The sequence below is a fragment of the Mustela lutreola genome, chromosome 8 (assembly GCF_030435805.1).
Source record: "Mustela lutreola isolate mMusLut2 chromosome 8, mMusLut2.pri, whole genome shotgun sequence".
Taxonomy (NCBI): domain Eukaryota; kingdom Metazoa; phylum Chordata; class Mammalia; order Carnivora; family Mustelidae; genus Mustela; species Mustela lutreola.
The window spans coordinates 104504571-104524944 of record NC_081297.1 but is presented as its reverse complement, the minus strand read 5'-3'; the positions used below and the strand labels follow the sequence as shown (position 1 = coordinate 104524944).

The 20374-nt window shown below is 34.4% G+C and overlaps 1 protein-coding gene and 1 non-coding gene across 9 annotated transcripts in view; one reads left to right on the top strand and one right to left on the bottom strand.

Annotated features, from left to right (window-relative positions):
- Window positions 1-20374, bottom strand: part of CNOT2 (CCR4-NOT transcription complex subunit 2) — a 124361-nt gene that overhangs the window by 44781 nt on the left and 59206 nt on the right. For 5 of the 8 annotated variants that reach the window (XM_059186310.1, XM_059186309.1, XM_059186316.1 and 2 more), the window contains one exon: window positions 1891-2013. In XM_059186310.1, the coding sequence (XP_059042293.1) occupies window positions 1891-2013 (123 nt within the window). Of the gene's footprint in view, window positions 1-1890; window positions 2014-6041; window positions 6143-11916; window positions 11975-20374 lie in introns of those variants that run through there. The other 3 variants (XM_059186313.1, XM_059186311.1, XM_059186312.1) reach the window with 3 other exon arrangements.
- On the top strand, window positions 18439-18570 carry LOC131840072 (small nucleolar RNA SNORA18). Its single transcript, XR_009357183.1, has one exon. It is a non-coding gene; the product is annotated as a small nucleolar RNA SNORA18 (small nucleolar RNA).

Genomic DNA, 20374 nt, shown 5'->3' with positions numbered 1-20374 from the left:
ACTATTTCTGATCAGCAAAATTAAGGGTAATTTTTCTTCTCCCTTCTCATGCATGTTTTCTAAAATTTGCAATACTGTTCCTATACTATTTTGTTACAAAAAAGGTATCAGCAGCAGCAGAAATTTTTAAGTAGCTATTTATTATTATTCCCTGCTTAAAGAAGAAAAGGCTGAGGCTTGGTGTTCTTGCCAACAGGCCCAGCGAAGGTCCATACACATAAGGGTAAGGCTTTAGACCCTAAATTCTTAATCTCTATGTCTTACTACCTTCTTAATTTAAAAAGTTTAGTAAAGAAAATCATCCTGTGTTATTTTCATGACAACTAAACAGAAATGATAACCAACATATATAAGTGTATTTAATCATTCTGACTAAAAACCTCTGATAAAGAGTATTTCTGCTCTCTAGAAGACAGACATCTCTGTCATTCTCTGTACATACTTTATTCCAGATTTCAGTTTGAAAGCTTTGTATCTTCCTAATCAGAATGAGTACTTTTCATCAATAAGTAATATTACACTACCATTTTTTCCATCAAACTTAACTATATGTGTACTATACTATGTGTATACTTAACTATGTGTACTATACAATCACAGTAATACACGCATGGATTAGTTTTATAGTTTTTACAAGCAACATGACATTCTTTAACTAGAATATCAACATGGGAATAAATAAACATAGAAACTTCAGTAAAAACAAATTCAATTATAATTTACATCCAAGAACAAAGAGCTATATGGTAAGTAAAGCAACAGAAAATTAATTAGATGACATTATTCAAGGAGCTATTAAACTGCACACTAATTATAAAGTCACCACATATTTTGAAAAGAGCCCTAATAACATAACTGATACATTATTGACAAAATGAAATAATTTTCAAATAAAAATAAAGGGGAGCAATAGCACAACAGAAGGAGAAAAAAATTCACCAAAATCCTAAATCTAAATTAAGCCAATCTGTGAATTCTAAAACAGAGGAAGTGATTTACTAATGATCAACTTTAATGAAAAATGAGAGCATTTGTTACATATTTTAGAATTTTATAAATGCTTTAAACATAAGTAAGAATCTCAATAGCCTAATAACTAGAATAGATTGTTACACAGGTAGGGAAATTAGGAATAGCAAGTTTTAAAAAGGGTTCAAAGGAGAAAAAAGGTGTGTGGATACAAAGTACAAAAATGTAACTGGTTTGACTACTACAGTATATTATGTATATATGTATACATATGTATATTTAAAAAGGCTTACAAGAATTTGAAAATAACAATTTATTTAAAAATATTTTATCAATTTGCTAATTATGACTTGGCTGTGTTAAATCCTCATTCCAAATGGGATTACAGAACTACCAGCCTTCCAAGGCATTTAATCCACACCTCTATAATATAACAGCTTCAATGTTCTGAATATAGTTCTTCAAAAATGTTTCTGTAGTAGCATTCCTACAGCTGAACAGGAGATGCTCTTACTAACTAAAGTTTATGCTTACAGCTTGAAGGTTCCATAGCAACTGTAAAGTTTCATTTAATTTTGCCATTATATCTTTAAATTTTGCAAATCTGCTTTCTACTCTATGTGCCTACTTAATATAAAAATAGCAAGTTAAGAAAAACAACTGATGACCTAGATGTAATACCATGTTTACCTCTTGTCTTTTAGGGCTTCCAGTTTTGCCATATCCCAACTTCAGAATCACAGGACATTTTATCTCCCATTAAAATGTAAGCTCATCATTTTTGTATCCCCAGGGCCTAGCACTGTGCCTATAACACAGTCACTCGACCAAACATGGTATTCTGCAATTCATATACTGCTTTTCCAGAACCACAAAGAAACATTTACTGCTGCATAAACACAATATAACTGATTAACTTACATCTTTTTCTGACCGATGTGGAAACATAGAAGACTGGCTGTAGTACATGTTTTCGTCATGGTAGTCACTGTCGACCCCCTCTACAAACTTCTTTCTTGAAGCACCAAACATGCTGTTTGTCACCTAAACAAAAATATTGCTTTTATCAAGAGTAATATTTTGGAAAATGTCAAGCTTTACGAAATTCCTATGTGGAAAACAGAAAATGAAGTAAAACAATACTAAAATAAACAGATCAACTAAGGAAGGGCTAATAATGGGTCATGTGAAAAAGTCATAAATCTAACTAACTATAAGGATATAACATTAAATTTTTGCTTCCAGGCTCTAAAAGCAAGAGAAGAAACTTAATAAAGCCTATCATATGCAATAATTCCACTTACTTTAAAGAAATATATACCAGTTATTCTTGAGAATTTGCAACCTCAAATAAAATTTTCCCACAGAAAATTTTAAAAATTAACTTTGGGTTTAATTATTTAAAATCTTCACATGTATCTTTGATATCACTATGTCTTTTGTAAATGATCTGTTTTTCAGAGCGTATCATCTTCACTGACAATTTAAGTTTATTGAGATACAGCACTTTTTGAGTCAACATATAATGGCAGACTAAAAACTTTATCTCAAGCTACAAGCACCCACTCATAACAGTGATGTTTATCATCTTGGTGTAAATTTATGATTTCTATTATGTAACCTGCTTATTCCTCTTTTGCTTTTCAATCTTTCCCACATCTGACACTAATAATTTTGAGCCCACACCAATGCAAATAATTACTAAATCTATACTAATTTTTTTTAAGGCAATACTAGAAAATGGTCTTAACGCTTCTTTTATTTAGGCAATCTCTCCACCCAAGGTGAGGCTCAAACTCACGACCCTGTGATCAAAAATGCATGTTCTACTAATTCAGCCAGGGAGGCAGCCCATGCTAATTTTCTTCCTTAGGATGACCTCTTAATAAAGTTTCCAAAACTATCAACTGACTATGTTATTTATGGTCAATGTGTCTCCCAACAATGGCACTTTGTAGTGCAAAGTAAAGTGAAATGTCATGATGGAAGACATCTATAAAGACTTGAATACATGGTGACTACATCTTTTCACAAAAATTTGGGGGAAAAACTCACATCAAATTTGACATCTGTCTTATACACTCATTGTGAAAAAGGGTATTTTCTTCAATTATCACTAAGAAACAAACAATTACTTTTATTTCTCATTTCAAAATAAGACCGTCTAGTTACTACTGTTTATCGGTAGACATGGTGAACTGATAAGCTACAGTCTTTAATGACCAAATTTGACATGCAAGTTTGTTGAAAGCATCAGGCTATTTAATAATTGCTTTTATATTTTAAGGTCCCTGTTAAGTTCTTAAGAACAAATATTTAACTATTCATCCTTTTGAGGTCTGAGAGAAAATTTTTAAGTTAAATATCAACAATGGTCTGATGACAGCTTAGACTTGCTGTACGTACTTGCTGTACGCTTTGGGGATATTAATCTCCTTAGGTCTGAAATACAGAAAGTTATTTTTAAAGTGTTTATTATTTTGCTAGAATATACTTAATCTTTTTTAGTAGTAGACTCCCTGGTAAATCCCATAAAAATTCTGCTGTAATTCTGAATGTAATTTCAGAGAGTAGAATCCTATATGCCTATCCACCAAACCCATAAGTATCCCTTAACAGGAAAAAGAAGTGTTTTTTTTAGGGAGTTTTATTGCAGAAAAGTTAACAGTGAAAAAAAGCACTTTAGTCTACAAATTAAGACTCTTCACAGATGAGATTTTAAAAGTTTATTTTGAAAAAGTTAAGAATACATTTAATTCTCTTTAAAGGACCATTATTACTGAATTCTAAGGATAAACATGGGGAAATGGCATGTTACCTAGAATATTCATGGTTACCTCTCATCAAATCATACACACATAAATCAACTCAATGCATATAAAGCAAACTCCTCGTTTGACAATTCTGGTATAACATTTATCATCAAAACCAATTATAGACTCCCAGAATTCCAAAATTACAATTAAGTATATTGAATAGAAAATTTCGTACTAATATTGTATAAGAGGCTTCACTGTTTGCAAGTAAAACTAAACATAAGTAATGTCTCAAAGGAAGGCAGAAATGTTTGTTCATGAATACGAGATTTTCCTACACGAGATTTTCACTGCTCTGTGTATGTCTGTGAGAGAGTGAGAGAGAGAGAGAGAGAGGGAGAGAACGAGACGGAGAGAGGAAAGGAGGGAGGAGGGGAGAGAAGGAGAAAACACAAATATGCAGAATTTCATTTTTGTTTTGTGTGCTTCAACAAAGAAATTACATATCAGTGAAAATACTAATTATTCTTATGTGACTTCGGGAAAAAAAAAGTGTTAATATTCTATGCTCCAAATGCAACACAAGTCCAGGAATGGGTTCTAAGACGAAACAAAGAATTATCTGATCCAGGGCAAAAAAGGAAGAAAAAGGAAAACAGGAAAAAAGAAAAGGAAAGGAAGGAAAGAAAAAAGGAAAGGACAGAACAACATAGTAAGTTTCTTACAAAAGCTAGTTTATTCCATTTTTAATTCCACACAGAATGATGCAATGGGGTAAGAAAAGCATTGTAGACTAGCCATGAAAGATGAAACTATGAAGATAATAATCAGGCAGAGAAGTAAGGGAACCAACTAGGCAAAGACCTGTGGGAAGAGCATTCAACAGACAGGCAACATCAAGATCCTTAGTGGTGTGACTCAAGCAGTAGGAACTTAAGAGAGAATGGGAGAAACTGAAGGTGGTCCCAAATCATGTTGTGCCTTGCAGGCCCTAGGGAACTTTTGGATTTTATTCTATGTGAGCTAGAAGTCAAAAGGGCTTGGGGATAGTTTCAGGAACATAATTTGGCAGGTATCTTATTTTTTAACCATTGCAGTTATTCAATAGCTAATGGACAAAAGAGGAAGCAAGAGTAAGGGAAAAGCAGGCAGTGAGAAAGGACAGTAGCTTAGACTACAAGACGCGGTGAGACATGGTTAGAAAAGGATCTATTTTGAGAGAAACCTCACACTAATGGATGGATGAATGGATGATACCAAAGGGTAAGGCCTTCACATTATCTACTAGAAGAGAATAAGTAGGAATCAAAGGAATCTAGAAATCAATTTTTATCAATTTCTAAGAGGATATATCAACAGTATATTGAAATTACTGGTAATACCAAATATAGTGAGGTCAACTTGGTAAACGAAAATTTTTTTTAGATTTCAAATAAAATCATACTACATTTTACATTATATATACCATAGTATCTTTGGTATATGTAATTTGTCAGCTTTTTTCAAGCAAACATAGCAAGGGCTTACATCTATTTTGTTAACTGACACACCCTCTCTTGACTTTTATACCCGATGTTATAACAATGGAAGAGTAAAACGTGAGATTTTACCAAGAAAAAATATGATATGACATATGTATACACCAAAAGCAGTTTCTTAAGCTTTTTTTGAACACAGATCTAAAACATTTAATAAAGACATTTTATCTTTCCTTTGATTCTACAAACTCTAATCAGAAAGCATACACATAGGTTAGCTTACACTAATCCTTTCTATCAGTCTAAACCCCCCAAATGCCACCCCTCAACCCCGCAAAAGACTTGGTCTCAAAATGAAGTAGTAGAGAGAGGGGGATTAAAGTGATAGGCAGAATGGAAGCACCAAGTTGGCTGGATTTTCCAGTATACTTCTTCATAATTTAATTTGGACTAGCAATGAATTCCTAAGGTCCAGTATTTCAAGCTCAAATGCAGTAAATCAGAATAATCACCAAAAAGAATGTGCAAAACCCCAAACTTACGATGATCTAAACGAGTAACTTCAAAGATTAGTAAAGAGGCTCCAGGTGGAACGGATGACAATTAAAGAACAAGGAACGAAAAGCAAAGCCTGGAGCTTTATAGAAAGTCAGAGAAACAAAAGTAGGACACTTTATAAATGAAAACTTGAAAATATATGTGTATATATGTGTATATACATATACAGAAAAAAACACATATAAAAGGGTAAAAAATAGACTCATATCATATCCAAGGCAGGATGATATTTAATCTTACACATTATTTCCTTCAGCAAGGCCTCTGGAGAGGAACTTACTCTGAAATCATTTATTGTCTATACTGCTGGCAAATGCTGGCCCAGGCATGGAATCCTATTCCCAGGGACAGAAACACATCCATGGCAGAGTGGTCCTTTTCCTGATAGCAAACAAATGTAGGTTGGTTTCAAAATCTATCTCCAGGTGTAACTCAAGGTTCTAGCAGCAAATTTTAAATTACCTCTAAACATTTCTACCTGAGAAGTATAATTAATAAACTAAATCAGTTAATATTTAAAACTGATTTTCCAAGTTACTTTCTCTTGCTTTGTTCTGTACATCCAAGTTCTATCCTTTCTTCAAAATGGCTTTCACATCTGTTTTTGCCATTCTTCCTACCATCATATTAGTTTAAGCTCTGAACTAGTTTGTTTTAGTCTCCTGACTGGTCTGCTTTCACATTTCAATGAACATACTAAGAAAATACTATATGAATTATGCCAAAAATTGTGATAATGTGGGGTACGTCAGCTCAGTCAGTTAAGCATCTGCCTTCACCTCAGGTCGTGGTCCCAGGGTCCTGGGATGGAGCCCCATGTTGGGGGGGGGGGTCCTGCTCAGCGGGGAGCCCGCTTCTCCCTCTCCCCCTGCACCCCACATGCTCTTTCTCTTTCTCAAATAAATAAAATCTTTTTTTTTTTTTTTTAAATATGGTAGTGAATACAAAAGCTGAATAAGTAACAGTTCCAAGTCTTGAACAATGTCACAGTCTAGCTAAGAAACCTATCTGCAAATAAACAATTACAATATGAAAATCTGCACAGGTACTTTAAGAACACAAATAAGGGAATATCTGTGTCTGAGGAAAACTGACTATAACATGGTATTAAAAAAAACTAATGTCTGAACAAAGACTTGATTAAAAAAGATTTAAAAAATTTAAAAGTTGAAGTACATGGGTGGGAGATGGAAGCAAACTTGTGGAATAAGTAACAGCATGCACAAGTTCTGAGAAGTGAGAAAAAGCCCAAGTAACAAGACTAGGAAGTCTAGAAGAATGGTAATAGGTGATAAGGAAAAGGAGGCCTAGACTTCAATGCCAGATTAAGAGGGAAACAGTATAGGCAGGAAAAGCAGGTACAAAAATCTAGGTGATGAACTAAGTCAGACTTCCCTTGACTAACTAGTTATTATGGTGCCATGTTAATAACCACTACACTGACTCACTCTCTTGCTCTCATCTCTTGTTAATTTCTCCTACCTAGAGGATACAGATGAAGATTTCTGAGATCATGACCTTAATGTGACTGTTTGGCAGTAATTATCTCAAAATACCAAACAAAACTTATGCCTCAGCTTAATATGAGTTATTCAGAGTTACTCCTATTCATGTTAATCTCTGCAAAATGCCATCTGTACCTTCTATGATCTTCAACAATTAAACCTTAAGCTGACTAGACTGACTTTAAATGTTTATTGACATTATCTATCTTTCCCTAGCACTAGCATCTTCAATATCCTTCAAACAGATCTTTATTTATTAAGCCAATTCTTATTCCCTTCAAATAGACTCTACCACATTAACCAAAGTGAGTTTTTAAAGTAAAAATGTAATTGTTGTAGTGCTACTGATTGAAATGCCTCAACACCTTCCTAAAATAATATTAAGGCTTATGAGGTTCTATGTAAATTATCTGACCATAACTCTCTCCACAGGTCCCCTGTCACCACTAAACTGCTACCACACCAACACAAGATCTTTCCCACCTCAGGGCTTTTGTATATGCTGCTACCTCTATTTAGAATGTTCTTTCTCCCACTTGAAACTTTCACACTAAGTTAGGGCTCCTGATTTACAGTCACTGAAAATGCTTTACCAAAACTACAATCATACAGTAACAAAAAATAACTTTCATTGACCACTTACTATGTGCCAGGCAATATACCCTAAATTCTTAAAAATGTATTGATTTACATAATCCTCAAGTATTTATTTGTATACTCCTCATTTTCAGATGAGAAATGGGGAAGTTGGATAACACGCCTAAGGTCATATATCTGATGTGCCCAAGGTTCCATTATCTGATAAATGACAGAGATGGGATATGAATCCACGCAATCTGCTACAGCTCCCCCTTTGTAACTACTATAGTATATTCTCACACATTCAACTAATAGTTTAATGTGTATGTTCTTCCTAAACTGTAAGCTTCACGAGGCAAAAAAGGAGTAAGGGTAAAAAAGGGAAGGGTGCTTATTTTGCAGTGAACAACAAATATACAGAATGTTACAATAAAATATGTGTGCAAGTCAAAACAATCTCTTTAGCAGGAAAATGAAAATGAACTGACTAGAAGTACATGAAACAAAAGCCACTCACTACCAAACTGTACCTATTTTAGAGAAAGTTCCATTAATTTTAGGATAAAATTATGCTTAAAAGAATACTATTACAACGATTAAAAAGTAATTAGTTTCCATATTCCAAATCAACTAATATTTTTAAGTACTTTCTAAATTCAGTGAACAAAATTTAATCCTTCAAGGAATGAGGATTATAAAATCTCTAAGTTTCCTTATAAACCACTAAAATAGACATTATAGCATTGAATGTGTAGAATACATCTATTAAATGAGTTCAAATAAGAACAAATACCTAATGGCAACAACTTCTTATGGATTCTCTTCTCTAATGCAGCCAGGGGTTTTACGGTTAACACACTGATACATGTGCCCCACCATAAAATCAACTATTTCACAACTTTAAAGTATGAAGACTTTTTCTAGCAACAGAATTTGCTCCTAACTTGTATAATAAAGGATAAAACGTGCCAAATATAAGTCATATGGTGCCCTGGAGGGGAGGTGAACAGACTGTCCTTTCTTACAGTTTCCCTAATGGAGATTTTTACTAACTCACTCTGATAGCTGAATAAAGAATTTGACTTCTTCCTTGCCTTTCCCTCTCAATTCCACATTCACTATCAGCAAACACTTCACATACACGCAAGTTCTCTGCTGTCTACAAAGTAATCAGAAACTAATTAAAAATCACAATTACCATTAATATTTACCAGCTTTATCAAGATGCAATCAACCAACATTGAAACCAATCATGCAAAACCATAATATCTGAAGATAATCTGGTATTTTTATTACTACCCATTACAGAGAAAAGTGGCAGGTCAAATCTCACTGAGATACTGCTCAAACTTTGTGAAACCAGAACATTCGTTTATCAAATATTATAGATGACAGCCTAGAAGTATTTATAACCCAAGGAATTTTTGTTTTGGAAGTATTTTTCGCTAACGGGATTCTAAGCTACCAACCCCATTTCACAACTACCATAAATAGTCCTTATTTTACTTCATTCCTACAAAACAATAAAAAAAAAAAAATGGGCTTAAGTAAAGGAGGAAAGGATACATACACTGGAAAAAAAAATCTAGCTTTTCAAAAAACAAAGAACTCTGTATCTGAATATCTTTAGAAAAACAACAAATGATCTTTTTCTTCTCATCTAAGAAACATATTTCTTATGAAGTCCCACCAGTTCCAGAATACTGTATTTATAATCTGGCAAATACATAATGAAGTTTATGAATCTGCTTATGGTGGATCTAAGAAAGTGAAGGTTTATATAAATTTTAGAGGTAGAATTTCTAAATTCATCAACTTGAACCAAGAGCATATAAATAAATAAAAACAATTCACTTCACTTCAAACGCAGAATGCCCAATAAACGAATAATGAAAGCATTAATGAATACTGAAGAGGCAGTGAACAGGTAGAAGCACAGAGAACACATGTCTCTGGATTCAGCAAAAAACTAGGGGCTTATATGAACATATCCATAAACATTATTTTTCCAGGTAAATATTCTGGCACAGAGTTCTTTCCAGGGATTACAGAGATATTTTATAAGAGGTCTCATTCAACAAGAAGACCAAGGTAGCACATAATCAAGAAAAAAATGGAGAGGGCAAGCAAAGAAAAAAAAAAACACATCACTCTTCTTAATTCAAAAACCATCTAAAATGGTTTTTTAGAACTAAAATCTATTGTCTGAAGCTGCTTAACTCAGATATTCCCCCAAACCATGCACACCATCTCTTAATAAAATGCACCCCAAAATCAACAAATTCTCTAAAAAGTGTTACCAAGAGTCTATAAATGCCCCATCAGTTTGACTTTGATCTAGGGAGAATATGTTCTGTATGCCTCAACTTGAAGAAACAGATTTTGTGATTTTCCAGAATCTTAACATCACCTGTATCGATATGCCTTATACAGATTCAAAACTAAACCACCAAAATATAAGCTTTAAAAAATACAATATCCTAAAACAAAACTCTAATAACTCAAAATGTGCTACTCCACAGAAGAAAATACACAATTATATACCAACTAAAGAACCAACTATAATTGGTATGCCTTATGGGCACTAAGTTATTAGAGTTGAGAAATCACATAATAGTTCATAAAAATTTAAAAAACAGTACTTCATCCTTAAATATTAGAATATAAATCTATCATGTACAAGTAAAAGGACATACAACAATAGAAGATCTGCATGTTTAGGATACAAAACAAATCCTGTAAGCATAAGGGAAACTCTTAAATGAGAAGGAATATAGTATCTTAAAACTAATCTTAAACCTTAAGAGAAAGGATCAGTCTAATAAAGAGGAAGGGAGAAAGGGAAATCCAGAAGAAATTGGATGTAGGGTCTGCTTTGTCAAGGGACTATGTATTTCTACAAGGCTCTTAGTAAATTTAAAACAAAAACAACAAAAGCAATTCTAGAATTTAAGGGAAGAACAAGGGGGGTAAATTGCTGAGGATTCTCTATTTTTACCTAAAGTGCCAAACAGTCAGTGTTCCAAGCTCTTTGAGTGTGACACACTTTCTCTGAAGAAATGTTAGCAACCATAGGCTGTATTAAGTCTCCTTTCCCCGAATATAATTTTGAATGTCTTGTTATGTGCAAAAGAATGTAGAAATCATTTGAATAAGAATTATACAGGATCAGTCTGGGAGAATGAAAGAAACAATTTTTGAAGACTTTCTGAGAAGCAAGAGCCTAAAAGAACAGTATTAATTAGTAAGCAAAGTAGTACAGACCTAGGGCTACATTGCTACAAAATTATTTCAAATAACCATATATTAAGATGGAAAAATCTGTAATGTTAGATCATGACTTCCAGTACAAACCAGACAAAGAGAAAAATGCCTGGAGTGTTAGAATTTCACACACACATACACACACACACACTCTGGTGACCTTATTAATCCAACAAATCTTTGCTAACTTCTGCAGCAGACATAATGCCTTCACTGCTCCTGCATTCATTTTTGTTAATCTCAAACCCCAAGATGGTAGAAATGTTCCAGTCTTCCTGTCTAGACCTCACAGAAAAAGACATTTGAAGTTTCTATTCCTGCAGATTTTAAAAATACAGCCATTTGCCTAAAATCTTGAGAAACAGAAGAACAGCATGTCTAAAGCTAGTGGAAGGAAACTAAAATTTGCCCCATTCTGAGACCAAGCTACATGTAGCAAAATTTTAAGTCCATGAATTTACACCTTCCCCAACATTTTTTCTTAGCTTCTTTTCTGAAAACAAATTTTCTGGTCCTGCCACACACTGTGGAAAAATATGAAGTTGGTTTAAAAAAAAAAAATTTAATAACCTTCCTTTGTATTATCATATCAATGGCTTATTCAGTTTAAGGGTTTCTGTTTCACATCTAATAAAAAAGTAAAATTATTTCTTAGGACACTAGACTCTTCTATTTAATAATTTATGATAGTTATATGACAAAGACATTGTATTTTTAAGCTAACAAAATGACTCACTGGTAAATGGCCCAACATCCACCCTCAAAATACTGATGACAGTACCATTTCCCCCCCACCCACATACTTACCTGTGCAACTTCTTTCAACATTTGCTACTCTGGGGATTGGAAAGCTCAGAGCTGGAGGCTGAAGTGAAGAAGGAAAGGTTGGAGGGTGAGCCATGACACCAGCCCCACACTAGGAGCTCCCCTGAGATACTACAGCAGGGTTGACACCATAGCTCTGAAGTTCAAACTCCAGCAAACGATAAGAAAGGAGTCCAACCAGAACATGATAAACGATGGGATTCTTCTGCTCTTTGAAAAATAAGGAAATCATGCTATAAAGATCTGAACATCCAGTTTCAACATTATGACTCCCTGTTCACATCTTCATTATTCCCAACCCCAGAATCATCTCTCAGACTGATTGAAAGCATGAATCAAAAAAAAAAAGGATGGGGGCAAAGTTTTCTATAAACTTGAACAGTTTTTCAGAAAATGAAAGGATAGGGCTTACCTGGCGATCATGAAACCATCTAAGACAGTATGTTAAAATACTTTGCCTATCCACTCCTTGTATACTTTTTCTTGTTCTCCTAAGCACTTGACATTAAATCTTAGACTCTCATATATATTAACACCATCAGCCAGCAGAATGACAGCTAAACTACATGGATGTATTAAAATTCTTAAAAGTGGACCAGTGAACTTTTTGAAAACCAGGGATACCTTCTGCTGTAAGTATATTCCTTGGGAGGAAATGACTGAGATCATTCCATCCTAAAACAGCAGAGTACACATTCTTTTCAAGAGCACATGGAACATTCTCCAGAATAGATTACATACATTAGGCCACAAAACAAGTCTCAACAAATTCAAAAAAACAGAATTTCTTAAACATGTTCCACTCTGATATAAACAAATTAAGGACCCCCTCAATTAAAATAACTTGAAACAAACTAAATGATAAAGAGAAAAATGTAAAGACTTTTAAAGAAATCAACCTAAACCCAGGACTTAAATGTGATTTATTCACTTTTATAAAAATGTGAATCTTTGTTGTATAATATAAGTGAATTACTGATTCAGAGAAAACCAGATCCTATTATGAATACTAGGGCTAATAAAATAGATGCTTAAGTTATTTAAAGATAATGTCTATTCAATAACAAATATTACTAAAGGTAGCAAATACTCTGAAATTGTAAACTAAATATAGCGGAGTATCAGAAAAATGTTATATGAAGCAGTTAAAAATGCAAAGTATTCCTTTAGCAAGGGAACACAGGACCTTTAAAATATTTCTAAACATCTTGCCATATAAATTAATTCAATAAACATTCAGTAGGCATCTACTATGTGTTAGATAATCACTTTTCTACTCTTACATACTTTACCCACTTGATGCTCAGAAATAAAAGAACATTACAGATCAAAGGGAACAGAGGTGAAAACACAAAAGCATTAATTCATTTACCCTTATCTTAAATCTCCTACCATTTCCCTTTCTCTTACTGTCTTCCTGCCACACTGCTTTCCCACTTCTATTCCAGGCCTTTGCACTTCTTTCCTCCAGGAATGCTATTCCCCTAGATATGTATCTGGGCTTCTTATCCCACCCAACTTCTGTTACGCAGTCATCTCAGTGAGGACTACCTTTCTTTTCTATTGAAAATTATGCTACCATTTTCCCCAACTCCTTAGACACTTTCTATCTCCTTTTTCAATTGTTTCTCCACAATATTATCAACATATAATTTATAGTATATTTTATTTATTCTGTTTAGTTAATTTTATTTATTTCTATGCTCTAACATATCAGCTCCATAAAAACAGAAAATTTTGTCTCTTTGTCTCCTTAGGACCTGGAACACTCGCTGCCTTACACAGTAGGCCCATAACATGAATGTGTACTCATTTTACTGCCATTACTTGAGTGTTACTTGACACAAACTGACCAATGAATTGCTTACAGCACAGGGTAAAAATTTTATGACACAACAGTTATTTTTAAAACTAATGGAATTATGTTGAAAGTTATTGTTAAACTTTACATTTCTGAAACATATGAATAAAATTGTTTTATGCCTTTTCTGACAACCACTGACAACAGACAACCACCTCCAAAATACCTAGAAGACTGTCAGAAACCTTCAGTGGTTAGAATGCTATGAGAAGTAGCAGATAAGAACTGGGATATTAAAAAATGTTTTTTCCATTTCCTTAATTTTTTTTTCAAGTCAGACTGCCTTTTTAAAAAAGCATGGTATGGTTTAATACAAAGAGACAAGACATGTCTCTTTTGTATCACAAAATCCCACTAGCAGAATTATACTACTTAGAGCCACTGGGTTGCACTGTAGTCCATGGGAATACGTACTCCTTGGGAGTTAGCCAAACAGTGCACTGCCTGAATAGTCTAATACAGTGAGCCTGCTACAACTAAGCACGAGTAAGTACTGTTCAAAGCACTGTGTAGGTGTATGTATGTGTATACATGCATGTGTACATGTTACACAGGTATATATATACATATGCACATATATATAAAACTTCACTTAATCACAACAAAACCTCTGTAAGATGATTACTTCTACCTCAAATTGAGGCATGGAAGAGTAGAGTCTACAGGTTCCAGATAGATCAAAGATGTTTTCCTATCACAGTTATCATGGAGAATACCCAGCCCTTGTGCCTCCAGTAAGATACCAGAAAAAACCCAAGTGGATAGGCTCTAAATCTTGGTACTTAGCCAAAGCGCAGGTAAAGGGTGAGGCACAGACCTGAAAGTTGAAGGATGAAAACATGTTTTAACTGTAAGTTCAATCCTTCTCTTTCTTTCCTTAACATGCTTACAGAATGCTACCACTGAAAAATATTAAGAACCACCTCTCTGTCCTCTCCTTGAAACTATGTATTTTCTGTGAAAAACTGAAATTGCTCAAGAGAAATGAACTTCACACACTATCAAAAGGAGGTACTTAGCCAACAGAAAGACTAATTTAATTACATGGTAATAAGCTCTGACCCCAAACATTGTCACCATGTTTTAAAAACTTTTTATTTAGAAATTATTTTAGACTTGAGAAATAGTACCAAGTTTCCATATGCTCCACTTTCCCCTAGTGGCAACATCTTATATCACCATAGTACAAGTACCAAAACTAAGAAATTAGTTGTTAACTAAACAACTTTATACAGATTTCATCAGTTTTTCCATGAATGTCTTTTTTATTTTTTTTATTCCAGGATCCACATTACTTTTAGTTTTATGTTTCCTCGGTCTTCTCCAACCTGGGACTTTACCTGTGTTTCCTTGCCTTTGACAACATGATGTCATTAGTTATACTGATGCAACTATATACCATAGTGTCCTGCCATGTGAATGGGTCTTGTGTTTTCTCATGACTAGAGAGAGGTTATGCACTTTGAAAGCCACTTCACTACAGAGGTAATATGTCCTTCTCAAGTGCATTCTGTATGATGGACATATCCAGGAGTACATATCATCATAGTATGTTTTATTACAGGTGATATTAACCTTGATCTTCATTAAACTGGTACATCCACCAGTTTTTTCCACTATAAACTCCAATTTTCCCATTAAAACAATTAATGCTTTGAAATATGTTCTTTGAGAGCATGCAAATATTTGTTTGACCTTAAAGTTTTACGTACTATTACAGTAGTCATCCATGGATACTGCTTGCAGCATCAATTACTATGATGCTCTAAGGATGATTTGCTATTTTCATCCTTCTATACTGTATTTGTTAACTGAAATGCTTCTATAAGAATTTTATAAAGATCTCACTTTTAAATATGAAGAGTGCCAAAGACTTTAACAAAGACTCCAAAGTAATATAGGTAGAAACTGAAGTATAGTATCTCAAAATTGTTACTCTAACAATCATTCTTTCAGGCTTATTACATTGCCTTTATCCCACTAGAGAAAAAGAGGTTTAAAATTTCATATGTCCCGGGGCGCCTGGGTGGCTCAGTGGGTTAAAGCCTCTGCCTTCAGCTCAGGTCATGATCTCAGGGTCCTGGATCGAGCCCTGTATCGGGCTCTCTGCTCAAGCAGGGGGCTTGCTTCCTCCTCTCTCTCTCCCTCTCCCTGCCTGCCTCTCTGCCTACTTGTGATCTCTGTCAAATAAATAAATAAAAATTAAGAAAAAAAAAAATCATATGTCCCAAGCAATCTCTCTTGACATTTCTGGCCCTAAATAAGAAAGATCTTCATTTTCTTTTTATTCTTGAAAAAATATCCCCCCCCCTTTTTTTTTAGCATTACGTACTATGCTGTCTAATTTACTGAGCCAGGTTAAACATAAAAGAGATGATCTAGTATTTTATGTTACAGGACACATATTTTACAGGAATACTAGTAAAATTACTACCTCAGCTAAGAAGATAAATGACTACTGTATTTACAGGTCTATTAGATTCTAGAAAACCTTGGGAAAGGAATTCAAGGGAAATCATGTAATTGTTTGCTTTAGGTTAAAGAGAATCACAGCTATGAAGACTACATATATGAATTGTAATATATTCGCTGACCTGTACTCTTTTATGTGTCTTTCCAAATGATTAAGTGTTAAGAAGTCTAATAATATTTCTGTGTATTACACACCACACAGCATTTTACGCAACAGTAAGTATTCAAGCATTAACTGAATATTGACACAAAAGCTTGTTCTCTTTATCAGAAATGATTTCTCATCTATCTTCTCAACTAAAATATAATTTTTTAAAAAATGAATTATGATTTGTACTTCCAACGAAGATGGAGTAGTAGGAGCAACTTTCCCTCCTGCCTCACCTGAAACAACTATAAGAAAGGACACAATACATGAACCAACAGTTTTCAGACATAGGACATAAGGCAGTTCAAGACAGTAAGCCTTAAGAGAGAGAGAATTGATGCAAGCCCTGCAAGTGCCCTTGCTTACACACTAGGGGAGTTTCTGGGCTGCATTGCAGGGAGAGGAAGCCCTGGTGGAACCCAGAAATCTCTGCGAATTGAGGAAGCGCAGATCTAGGTAGGCTAAGGCAGCAAGAGTAAAAAGTCTAGAACACCAGACAGAAGAGCGCTGCAAAGAGAAAGAGATACTGAGATCTGAACAATGTCCCTCTTGAGTCTTCAGCTAAGTACTGATCCACATAAGCACAAAGCAAATCACCAGGGATGCCTAGGTGTCTCAGTCAGTTAATCATCTGCCTTCCACTCAGGTCATGATCCCAGGGTTCTGGGATGGAGTTCCACATCGGGCTCCTTGCTCAGCAAGGAACTTGCTTCTTCCTCTGCCTGCTGCTCCCCCTGCTTGTGCTCTCTCTCCTTCTCTCTCCCTCTGACAAAATCTTTAAAAATAAAAACAAAAACAAAAAAACAAAGCAAACTACCAGAGGATAGAAAAAGACAAAGGAAATAATCTCCAGGATTCACACAGGGCTGTTTCCACAAGTCAGAGTATTAAAATGTAATTCACTGTGTAGAGTACTCAGAAGAGTACAGTCTCAGTAGTTGGGAAAAATTAGCCTGAGATTAAAGGCTACCGGGGTTCTTTGTAGAAGAAACTTGAGAAGAAAAAAAGAAGGCTCAAAGGGCTCAAATGCTTCTAAATAACTAAATTTTGTTCCCAAGAAAGCTCAAGAATATCAACCAAAAAACAAATACATAGCACTGAAAAGATAAAATTTCCAAGGACTGGCATCCAAACAAGTTACTAAGCATACAAAGATGCAGTAAAATAAAACATATAATGGCAAAGGAAAAAAACCTAAAAATCAACATAAACCCAAAAGGACACAGATGGTAGAACTGATAGGCAATAACACTAAAATAGTTATTATAACAATATTTTGTTTGTAAGTTATAATAAAACTGCCATGATAAAGAAAAAATTAGGAAACTTGAAAACAGCAATAAAAACTATTCAAAATAAAACACAGAGGACAGAAAAGAATTTAAAACACCAGTAAGCTGTGGGACAACTTCAAGTGAATCCACAAAGCAGAATAGGGAGAGAATGAATATTTCAAAAAATAATGAATTTAAAAATCCCCAAATTTGATAAAAACTCTGAACACAAACTCAAGGGGCTCACTAAATCAAATACAAGAGTCATGTAGAAAATTATACCAAGATACGTCATTATCAAGAGGGCGCTTCGGTGGCTTAGCAGGTTAAGCGTCTGCCTTCAGCTCAGGTCAAGAGTCAGGGTCTCTGTATCAAGCCCTGCAGTGGGAGCCTTGCCTTTGCCCCTCCCTGCCATTCCTGCTCTTGCTCTCAAATAAACAAATCTTAAAGAAAAAAAAAAAAGTGTGTGTAAAACCGGTTAAGAAAATCTTAATAGTAGCCAGAGAGAAAAAGTTACATTATGTGAAGAGGATTAAAGATAAGAATGACATATTTTAGGTCAGAAATTATCTAAGTTGGAAGATAATAAAGCAAAACCTTTAAAACACTAAAAACAAAAAACCCTATCAATCTTGAATTCCACACCAGGCAAAAAAAAAACTTTCAAAACTGAACATGAAATAAACTTTTTCAGACATACATAAAAGAATTCAAAACCATCAGAAATGCAATACAAAAATGTTTTTTAGTTAGAAGTGTGTGCTGATGAGTCTTTATCCTGTAGAGCCATATTCTTGAAAATGCTTCATAGAGTAAATATGCGGTTTGCTTTATGCACAGAACTATTTGTTAGATCTATAGAAAAGAATTACTTGACAGATACTATACAATATCTAACAAGTCATTTTTTTTCATATTAGGAATTGGTCTATCCCAAAGATCTGTACTATTCTAGGGTGTGAAATAGTTTAAGAGTGAATACAATCTGAACATCCAGACACACATATTCAGGGTGTCTGAAATGGACAGAACTCTGACCATAAAAGTGGCCCTAAAACAAACTGCTTGATAAAACTGGATCCCAAAGATTGCAGGTTGGAAATTTCTGAAGTATGTCATCAATATGTCCATATTCAAATAGTAATCAAAGAAGCCCAACTAAAAGAACTGTGGACAAATGGGCATGACAATTGTGGGTTAAGCAAAAGTTCTTTTTGAAAGGGCTATATTGAAGATTATGACTCAAACTTTGGAGGAAACAAGGTGACAGGCTGTGCTGTGGAAGGAAATACAACATGTGAAATTCCTTAAATAAAAATTTAATGACTTTAAATAATTCTGCCTAGATTACACATAAGAAAAGACTTAGAAAGCTCTGCAAGTAGAAAAAAATGACACTGAAGAAAGGGAAGGAAAGAAAAGGAAAGTGAAGGAGGCAGAGAGAAAAGGAGGGAAGAAAAAACAGAGGTATAAGAGAAGAAAAGGAAGGGTAGAGAAGGGATAGAAAAAACTATCTAAATTCTTCTGTTATAGATGATGATAAAAAGCAGAAATAACATTAGATTCCCCTTCCAAATTACAATGAACAATAAGAATATGTACGAGAAGCAGGAAATGCTTCCTTAAAAAGTGAAATTTCAGCTGAGACCTACAAAATGATCAAGATATATGTTTCTGGTACTAGGGTATACTATGAACAAAAAACAAAATGCTCCACTCAAAACCAACTGAAAAATGCTCCCTGAAATCCTTATTCAGCCAATCAACACTTACTGCGCATACCAGGCATTATTCTTAAATGCAGATACACTATGAACAAAATATCACTGAAAACTAACTCAGTGATTACATTTTTATTTTTAAATGAATTGTTGACCCTGGGAGGTTGGAAAGGAGGGAGAGAAGGAAATTCAACACCCCAAAACAAAGCAAAAGCTGGAGTACAGAGAAGCCACAAGTTTAAATCCCCAAAGGAGAATTTGTCCAAGGTAGAAAAGCTGTTAAAAGACCATCTCATAAACCTTTTTTTTTTTTTTTGAAGATTTTTTTTATTTATTTGACAGACAGAGATCACAAGCAGGTAGAGAGGCAGGCAGAGAGAGAGGAGGAAGCAGGCTCCCCGCTGAGCAGAGAATCCAATGCGGGGCTTGATCCCAGGACCCCAGGATCATGACCTGAGCTGAAGGCAGAGGCTTTAACCCACTGAGCCACACAGGCACCCCTCTCATACAGCTTTTAAAAGCATCTATCATAACTGTCAACCCCTTAGTAAAAAAGGCTCTTGAATGTCATGATTTTGATGTTACACAGAAAGAGCTACAGGAAAGCTCTTCTTGGAATCTATAGCCATAAACCAGTCTGAATTCATAATACCTATTGTGGACTGCAACTTAAGCTAACATTTTATTTTTAAGTGGTCCTAGACTGATAGTTACTTAGGCATCAGCAAAAGCAAATGCAAATCAACACCCCTTGGGAAAAATGTCCTTCCACCTAGTCTTCAAAAATTCCCAAATAGTTCTAAGAAACATAAAATGGTAACTTAACACACACACAAGGAAGCAAGATACCATAAGGGAAGATCAGAAAAAACAAAAGACATTAGAATGATCTATAGCAACTTCCAGTTGTTTGATTTACCACATATTAAACATAAGAATGTATAAAATAATTAAAGAAATAGAG